The sequence below is a fragment of the Porites lutea genome, chromosome 11 (assembly GCF_958299795.1).
Source record: "Porites lutea chromosome 11, jaPorLute2.1, whole genome shotgun sequence".
NCBI lineage: Eukaryota > Metazoa > Cnidaria > Anthozoa > Scleractinia > Poritidae > Porites > Porites lutea.
The window spans coordinates 18,657,509-18,667,355 of NC_133211.1; the positions used below are offsets into that span (position 1 = coordinate 18,657,509).

At 40.2% G+C, this 9,847-nt stretch overlaps 2 protein-coding genes across 3 annotated transcripts in view; both read left to right on the forward strand.

The window, feature by feature from the left end:
* Positions 1 to 556, forward strand: part of LOC140952165 (uncharacterized) — a 15,107-nt gene extending 14,551 nt beyond the window's left edge. Inside the window, exon 7 of the mRNA XM_073401588.1 lies at positions 1 to 556. This exon is cut by the window's left edge and continues 1,128 nt beyond it. The gene's annotated coding sequence lies outside the window, so the exon portion shown is untranslated.
* A 2,866-nt stretch (positions 557 to 3,422) lies between these two features.
* Positions 3,423 to 9,373, forward strand: LOC140951936 (uncharacterized). Of its 2 annotated transcripts, none has more exons than XM_073401315.1 (7): positions 3,423 to 3,546; positions 5,382 to 5,491; positions 6,048 to 6,417; positions 6,999 to 7,062; positions 7,538 to 7,667; positions 8,016 to 8,192; positions 8,966 to 9,373. In XM_073401315.1, the coding sequence occupies exons 2-7, from the start codon at positions 5,410 to 5,412 to the stop codon at positions 9,082 to 9,084; spliced, it is 942 nt and encodes a 313-aa protein (XP_073257416.1). In that variant the 5' UTR covers positions 3,423 to 3,546; positions 5,382 to 5,409; the 3' UTR covers positions 9,085 to 9,373. The 2 variants fall into 2 exon arrangements, with proteins under 2 accessions (XP_073257416.1, XP_073257417.1); XM_073401316.1 differs by lacking the exon at positions 3,423 to 3,546 and adding an exon at positions 3,756 to 3,960.
* The last annotated feature ends 474 nt before the right edge of the window (positions 9,374 to 9,847 follow it).

The window sequence follows — 9,847 nt, forward strand, 5'->3', positions numbered from 1 at the left end:
ATGTTAATCGTTTTCTGAACACTCGTGTGAGACCTTTCCCATTCGCCAATATCCTTTTTCAAACCTCTAAATTGATGCCCTATTCCGGTCTCAAAAACTGTACTCTTGAACACGGCAGATACCTCTGTAGCTATACATACAGCTGTAAGAAGGAGTAACCCCCTACGATCAATAACAGTAGAAACAGATCAGAGTCCTGGTGCATTTCCCAATTTTCTTTACATGTAAAAAAAGCATAAGAAATCACCGGCCTCTCAGTTCTGAATGAATACAAATATATTTAAAAGAAAACTTTGTAAGTAGCCAAGATGTTTACAGTTACGTTTTACTTTCAAGATGCTGAGCATAACTCGACATAGAAAGGAAGCCACAAGGAGTCAGGACAGCGCAGGGTTTTTCATTCGTTTCCTTTCGTCTTTGTTTTGTGACCGAGAATATAAACCGTGTTTCCATATGTTACTCAAATATGTCAAGTTTAAGATTGTATATGTCACATAAAGAGTTTTATAATTCAAAGGAGGCTTCTTTGCCTTTTGTATTACAAACAAAGTTAAAATTTAAATTAAAAACCGTTTGTACAAAAAAGATAATTTTGTGTACGTTTAACTTAGTTCAGAATAATTATAATCATAATAATTATAATAATTCATTGTTATTATTATTCCTTATTATATTATTATTATAATTAATACTCGCCGAAAGAAATAATTCATAACAAGGTTAAGAATCCAAGCTAGTAGTCGGGTACCACGTGGTAGGAAATAAGGAAGCTAATTACCAGCATGGCTGAGGAACACAGGACAACCAACAACAAATCCAGCTAGTGGTTACGGACTGGGGTCTTAAACCCGGGGTCGTTGGATAACTAGTCCGAAACGCTGACCACTCGGTCAGATCGTCACTGGGTTTTTTGTAGCTCGACCAGGAGAAACAGCAACGCAACCAGTCAAACAGTGGCTGCGTGGAGACTATGCTAACTTACGGTGTACCGTAAATTTCCGATTATAAGCCCCCTCCCCGCTCCCATTTATATATGGGCCCATCTACCTGTAAACAGAAAAATACATCCAGTAATAAGCGCCCTCCTCCCCCGCCCCCGACGTTTTGAAGCTTAAAAAAGCGATGAACTTCAAAAAGGAGTTTGATCAGCACTATTATGTAGCTTGTTTTGAAACACTTTTTTTTTTGTCCGGTTACAACGCCACCCCCTCCCCCTTCCCTCCCCCTCCCCGAATATAAGCTGCCTAGTTTATAACCCCTTACGAAGTTGTATAGGCCCAGTATAATTGGATGCAGTTACGGTATCTCAAAAGTGTCTACAAAGGACAGGCTGTTGTTAAAGAAACTTTTTCTAGAGGGCTGGCTTCTTTCATTAGACCCTTGTGCTGTAAAAAGCCAACATTTATCAGGGGAGGCTGGCACGTTCACAAACTTGCCTACGTAAACCAACGTGGCAGGCGGTTCCGCGAAAGGGAAGGGAAAATGGCACGCGCGAGAATCCACGCAGGTTCAGTACATGCCCCGGGTCTTTTCCAACCAAAGCATCCGCTCGTTTCCCAATCTATTCGTGTCTATTCACAGTTTCGTCTGTGGCGCAGGCTACGTTCAGACCGTATTGAAATTATTCTAATATGCTCCATAAAGATTTCTTTTTCATTGCCTAATAAAACCGGAATCACAATTCAGTGATTAAAATTTCTTAGCTTATTTCATAAGATAAGGAAACCAAACTCGGCATGAAATCAGCATGGAATGTTTTAGAGTTCTTAAAGAGCAAAATGATCTACGTGATCTATTTATATAAGCAAATAAATTTTATCACTGAAACGTAATTCCGGTAGAAAATACATGAATAAAACACTCACGACATTATTAGGTAAAAGAACAGAAACCTTTATGAGGTGTCATTTCAGGATCCACACGGTGTTTGGTTAAAAAAAAGTTAACAAATATTTATCGTTATATATTTTTTCATTAAATATTTGGTTCTCTTCTTGCTGTGATTATGACGTCAATGCTTTTCCTAATTATCAAACACAGGAAGCCAATTTCTTCAAGGGCTGACCCGGGCGCCTTTCTAAGAAAAGCAGGAACTGTCTTCCGGAACTATCTCTTCTCACTAATTTCTGGGACCTTTGACAAGTGAAACAAAGCCAGGATATTGTTAAAGCCTGATGGGTGGCATTAATTTGTTTTGTTTTGTCCGCCTTGGACGCCGTTCAAATAGACTAAACAGCTCACTTCCTTGTCGTTTCACCACTCTGAAACTTATGAGGTAGGCTTGTGGCAAGTCTATTCAAACCTCAGTCCATCTTAGATGTTTCGACAACGGCACGCCCCTGACACCACGCTGAATATGTTCACAATATGAAAATAGAAACTAATAAAAAACTTCATTGCCATCGACAGCCGCTAATGAAGGCCACGAAGTACTTTGGGTCTGAAACTGGTGGAATGCCGGGCGGATATCAAGTTTGTCACAGTTGGTTTCTGGGCGGGCCTTCTGTGCGAGAGGACACGACTTTGATTCCCAGGTGTGACCTCAAATCCTTGTTTCGACTTCTTTCCATTCCGTTTTACTCTAAGTAGATTTCAATACCCATATAAAGGAGTACGGATGGAGGGAAGAGGGGAGGGGGGGGGGGGGTAAAATGCCGAGTGCACCGTCGGCCTTAGGCCGTGCCAGCAGTGCGAGTTGAAAGTTATTTTAAGCTACCGATGTAAAAAAAAGACGCTATACCTTTACAGACTTTTTACCTGTTATGGCTTTCTTTTGTCTGGATTTAGCTATACCTTTTTTCCGGCTCGGCAAAAGGAAGGTTCCATCTAGTCTCCCGTGAAGCCTTAAATTGTCTTAAAGTGATAAAAAACTAACGCATTTCCGTTCTCTTTCTGTCTCTTTCTTTTTTTTATTGTAAATACGACAAAACGTGGAATTAACAAACTTTTTCGGGTGTTACCTGCCTATGCATCCTTTGCTGAGACTAATTATATTTCCCAAACCCTTTAAACTTTACATTGCAGTATAAAGCTTTTATATACGATTCGGAAGGTTACTAAACCCGCGGGGGGGGGGGGGGGGGGTAACTCCTAAGAATAACAACTGAGTTCTTTTAAAGTATGGGAGATATGTATCCGTTTGAGCGTAAGGGTTTCTTTCACTCTGCTGATTGAAGCCACAGGATACAGAAACGCAGAAACTCTACTGATACGAGTAGTAAAGCTGCTGCATAATATGTCACTGAGGAACTAGCTCAAAATTAATCTCAAATGTGATATTGATGTTATCTCTAATATCTAGTGTATATCGTGGATGTTTATATACAATCCAAGCCATTCTCTCTTGGTACTAGTGTATTACAAATCTTCCTGTCACGCTTACGCGCTTGCATCCAGTCTCCATTGACGTCATCGCGGGCCGGAAGCAATAATCATGAAATAAGCTAAAACGCAGCTTAGCATGCAACAAAGCTTACATTCTGGCTTACAACTCAAAGAGAACCTGTTACTGAAATTCTCAAACTACCTAAGCGCTGAATTATAAAGGTGAGTAAGGCAGATTTTCTCCTAAGTTTGGTATGTTACGCGATAATAACCGTTTAGACTCACTAAGTCTACGCCGGACACATGCGTAACCTCCACTATAGACTATAAGCTGTGATCGTAGTCATTTGTCTTTTATGATGCATATCGGATGTTGTATTGATGCTCTTCTTTAAATGCAAATTTCACGGACTAGTTGAATGATTTTACGCCGCCAAAAGAAAGACACAGATTAGAAGTGTCATTCATAATCACTCTTTTTGTCGATGCCACTTTCCTTTAACAAGCGGTGTAGTACAGTTGTAGTAGCGTGTAATCGGAGGAGTCAGATAAGAAAGGACATCGCCTTACATTATCTCTTCAGACGAAACTGCCTCAGAATTGAGAAACGGTGCCGGTAGAGGTCATATATAGACGGTATGTATTTTACGGCACACGATAATGAATGCCCTGCTCATATTCCCAAACATTATGAAAAGGTTTTAAATCTACCGCAATTATTCCACAAACCAACGATTCCCACTTACGGCAAGTCACTCAGTACAGACTTTAGAAATTTAAAAAGTGCGTTTTCCAGCAGCAATGAACCATTTACTGAGTTTTGCTATTGTGCAAGAGATTGTTGGATATGACAAGCAGATCGTGACGGCGGGGATTCGTAGGACTGTCGTAGGGACTAAGCCGGACTTGAAAACATGCTCAGTGTTCATCCTCAAAGATGATCATACAGCCGTCTTCATTCCCGTGTACTGCCAAGGATAACAAGAGATGGCAGAAAGATGCTTGTCAGTCTTGATAAAAAATAATCTACTTTAAAATCAATTCATTAATCTATGCGATGATGATGACAGCGAGCGACGTTAGAATAATTGATTTTTTTGTGCAGCTCTATTTCACAACGGTGAACCTTTGCTTTGACTTGCAGTCGGCTGAAAGTTGGATGAGTCAGAAATTCTTTATTACGCGTTCAAGGCTCATTAAATAATGCTTAAGCAAAAATTTAACCAAATTTATCTGTCTTAGTTTGTGAACATGTGCCTTAAAGTCTCCAAGTTGAGGACTCTGAAACCACGTACAGTATTATTCTTTTTGGAATCGCTAACAAGGCGCTACTCAACGCAGGAAATGGTTTACAAAAGATATCAAAACCGCCCAGAATTCTTGAGCTTTTTAGAATTGGAAACCAAAGATACTCTATAAAAGAAAACATTTCGCAAAAAACTACTTGAATATATTGTTTTAGGCGGTGATTTTTTCCGGGATGTTGTTAAAACAGGAAGCCCAACCCATGTATTTTATTTTATCCCCGACGAAGTTATATGGAGATATCGGGCACTAATAATATAAAAGAATCTTGCGTTTTAGTTTGGCTTTAAATCCTCTCTTCACCATAGGGATCAGTTTGCTGTTAAATCTTTGTCCTTTTTACTGATCCAGATCCTTTTTTATGTTTTGCTGATCTGTTTGAACGTCAACTCTAGACTTATACTTTGGTTCAGTGATATACAAACCCCTTTCCAAGTAACTTGATCAAGTTCGGGACTCGTATATGGTTGAGTTCAGTCTAAACCAATTACGGGTATGTCGCGATAGATTCCCTAGCCTTGTGCAAAAGGAGATGTAGTGAATCACGTTAGCACCTCATCTTTAGTACTTTGTAGCGCTAAGCTGAGCGCATTATTGAAGCGCGGAACTAACATTTCATCCAGGAGGGCTAGTAATAACTAAGGATCGTGAGCATATTTATTTATAATAATGCTGCAGGTCATATTCGCCTCTTTTTCGTTTTAACAGAATGTTTCAATATACTTAAAGGGATTTTTTTTTTCTCACTTCAGTTACGCCTGAAGTAAAGGAAAAGGGAGGATGACGAACAAGGCTTTGATTTGTTCAACTTTTCTGATTCTGCTAGAGCTGTTGGATTTGATTGATATCGCTGCCAGCAAAGGTTAGTTACGTGTAGTCTTAGTAGTGAAAAATGCATAAGAAAATCAACTCTGTGTGTATAAGCTAATCAAGGTGCAGGGAATATTGGGTGCATTATTAGGTTTCTTCCTCTGTCAGCTGAGATTTGTTACAAATCAGCAAGCATTTAATTAACAAGGCTAAGATAAATAACTTGCGGGCCTGTTATCAAAGAATCCTACAGCTGTAACCTAAGCTTGATATTCTGGCTTTCTATAAATGCTGTAATAACGTTGATGACGATGACAATCACGACGACGACGACGATAATGATGTTGATGGTGGTGGTGGTGGTGGTGGGGGTGATGATGATGATGTTGATAATGACGATGATGATAAGAATAAAGATTACGTTATAAACGCAGCGAAAATTACTGGTTGGCGGTTGACTTCACGGTGGCCATGTAGGATGAAAGAACAAAAGCTTTTCCCTCCACTGGGAAATTAACTCTTTTTTCATGGCTGCTTTGTAACTTGGTTGCAAACCAAGAATATCAATGGAATACTTACCATGATTTATTTTTTTACATTTTCTTCAGTACCTCCCCCAGTTTTGTGCGGTAAACCTCATGAGACAGTGGTTGCCTTGGATCCGTCAAATCATGCGTACTATCCATTTTATGTCAAGCTTCACCGCTGCATGGGCTCTAAAGGTGCACTTAGTCCTAATGTGCGTCGCTGTGTGCCCAGTGGTTTCCAAGAATTGAACATTCCAGTATATGAACCAGCAAAAAATTATAAGCGAACGAATCTTTTGGTTAAAAACCACACGAGCTGCACAGACGAGTGTGTGCCTAGCCCTGAAATGTGTAATCTTGTCCTGGAAAACTGGGATGAGGAATCATGCTCTTGCCAATGCATGTACCCGGATGAGCCACCGAAAGAGCATGCTTGCAAGGAACGGTTCAGGTACGTTGAAATCACAGCGGTAGCTTCCAAAGTCCCTTCCCCTCAGGCTTCGATTATTGATCGCCTGGACAGACTTTGGAGCCATAGTAAAAGTAGAAATCTATGCGATGAACGAAAGTCCAAGAAAGTTGACCTTTTTAGAACCAATTCATACGCCTCCTTGCTTTGTTCTAGCCATTTGGGGTCATCCAAAAAACAAGCTACACGCTGCGCCACTGAGATGGGCTAACGGTCCTCAACATACTTACGTGAAATTTCCCGGGGGTAGCTGAAAAGCTAATGTACCTTACAATGATCAAAACGTAGCTCTTACACGCAGTGAAACACTTGAAAAAAAAAACGTTTAAGAATTTTAATTCGGAAACAGCAAGCATACCCTGCGAGCATAGGCTCTTCGATCTTCCTATTTAGTCCGTGCACGGAAAACATGATAGCTAGTGAAAATAAAGTGTTGTTGTTGTTGTGTTGTTGAAGAAATGGCCGCGTTAATAATTTGCCATCTCTGCCGTTTGCTGTTTGCCGTAAGCCTGATGCTTGAATATGAGCAGTGCTTCAAGTACATTTGTTTTTATTCTTTACAGGTGGAACAAGCACTGGTGCAGATGCGAATGTGATCGAGCACCCGATCACTGCCCGCTGAGAATGGTAAGACATTTTTTCCATTGGAAATCGACGTCATTTCCTAAGTTATAACGATTACGGGATAAATAGCCTTAACTTTTGTTATATACCGATGAGCACAGAGGTAGCGCATATAATAAGAGTCATCCAACATGGCGTACTCCCACGACTTTCGGTATTGCTCTCTTTCTTCAATCTACGTTCACCTTTTTAGACCAGTGAATATACTCGACCGCCGATGCGGTCTTAGCTGAAGTCACATTTGACCGTCACAATTCATTTTCCAATTTCAGTGGCTCGTATCCAGTTTAAAGTTGTTCTAATTTCAGGTTTCAATTTTTCTCTAGCGGGTAGAGTATAGTAGGTCATGCCCTCTGCCATAGGTACCTGGCTATGTACACTTGTGAAACTTCAAAAGCGAATCTTCTCTAGAAAAACATGATCTTGTTGTTCTTGTCGAAGAATCACTGATTTTGCTTCATTACTGATTTATACGCAGGTTTGGAGCAATGAAATATGTGGCTGTAGGTGCCAGGACAGTGCAGTCAACAGTTGCCTTGAAATGAACATGGGAATTGATGTTCAATGCAATTGTGTAAACGTGCAGGCCAGCGGTACGGGACCAGAAGGTAAGCGCACGCATACAGAGAAGAACCTGTGCCTTTTCCTTATATGAGGCCCTAACTAATTTCTTTTTTTTTAAGCTCAATTTCAATTGCGAAGGAGGTAAATGATCTAGATGACATCCTATAAATGTTGAAATATATCCTCGAGAAGCACATTTTTCTCGTATTATCGTGGCGACCACGTTATAAGTTAAAACCTTGCGAACAAGGCATCACTTTGCCACAAATGCATGAAGTTTTCTGGAGTCGCAGATGATCGCCAAAAGACTTAATACGACAGATTAAATAGACGTTTTTTTAGGGCTTAGCCATATTAGAAATTAACTAACTTTTGTGTGCCTATCCCTACAGTTGAATCTAAGAAGCGCATGTACATTACACTTTTGATTGGTCAAGCAGCAGTGATTATAATTCTTGTTTGCGCTCTGGTGCACTGGGTACAAAAAGGAATCCGAAGCAACTCCGCCCATTCTCCTCTTGATAGATCAGAGTCGAGCGAGACTGCTGACGAGGATGTATCTACACCATGTAAGTATCTTTTGCAATCGCTCATGCCTCCTTTGAGACGTATTTCCCTTCTTTAAAATGTTTAGCGATTTTTACTTAATTTACCGTAACAACAGTACTAAGATTTCTTTGGCAATTGACCTATAAGAAGCAGCCGGTGATCTGTTGTAACACGTGAATAGAAGGAAGAAAGGAAGGATGAATCAATCAATTGATGAATGAACGAACGAACAAACGAACGAACGAGTGGATGGATGGTGGATGAATGAATGAATGGACGGATGAATGAATGAATGAATGAATGAATGAATGAATGAATGAATGAATGAATGGACGGATGAATGAATGGATGGATGAATGGATGGATGGATGAATGAATGGATGGATGAATGAATGGATGGATGAATGGATGGATGAATGGATGGATGGATGAATGGACGGATGAAAGAATGGATGGATGGATGAATGAATGAAGGAAGGAAGGAAGGAAGGAAGGAAGGAAGGAAGGAAGGAAGGAAGGAAGGAAGGAAGGAAGGAAGGAAGGAAGGAAGGAAGGAAGGAAGGAATGAATGAATGAAAAAATGAATGAATAATCACGTACATGTTTGCATGCATGGTTTAAAGCATTATTACATTGGATGAATGGATGGATAAATGAACGAATGGATGGATAGATGGAAGAAGTGAGTGACTGAATGAAACCATAATGTGTGAATGAATGCATTATTCACACATGGGTATATAAACGTATGGGTACATGCTCTAATGAATGAAATTTGTGCTGAATCTTGCAGATTTAGAGGTGGCGGTGGAATCGGAATCTACAGAGTCCTTAGAGGACAGGAAGCTGGATCCAGATAACCTTAGCGTCACTGTACCACTGTCACCGAAGGAAAGAACGACAGATTTATAGCGCCCATAAAAGTTGACCACACTGTGTGGAACATTTATTGTGGCCTAACGACTTTATGGCTGGCACTGTGTCAAACAATCGTGTCATATAGGGGTAACAGTCTTCATGGATGGCTCGCTAACTTGTATTGGGATCGACTTATTATTTATTCAGGGGCACCCAACGAGAATATAGTTCAAAACCACTTAAACACAGCATTGTTTAACGTATTTTAGTATTTAAACGGTAGATATAGGCATATTTTTATCCGCTAAAAATTTTTCATCTGTTCGGATTTCCTAGCTGAGAGTCTTGTGATCCGAAAATTATAGGGATCAAAACTTACCTTTTCGAAAATTTTAGCATAAAAAGGCTCCCGAAAATTCTAGGTGACCTTTCAAAGGTTGAAAATCCGTTAAAAATGGGCAATTATACCATTTTTTGGATGTTCGAAAATCGTAGGAGAGACAGACAAGCAATAAATTTTATAACAAATGTTCCGAAAAGTCTAGATCCCAAATCGTCTACCGAACAGATATTTTCCAAAAATTGACGTTGGGTGCCCCTGATTTATTCACGAGGGGAACGGATAGCTTTTCGTGCAGACACGAAATTTACAGATCGGCGCGGCACAGCTTCGCTTCGTTTCGTTGAAGAAACCGCGCCGTCATCACCGTCGGCTCTGTAGTCTGCTACACAGCCGTTTTAGTGTACACTAAAACGGCTGTGTAGCAGACTACGTTCTCTGCCATGTGTGAACAGAAGCCATTTCCGGTATGGTTTT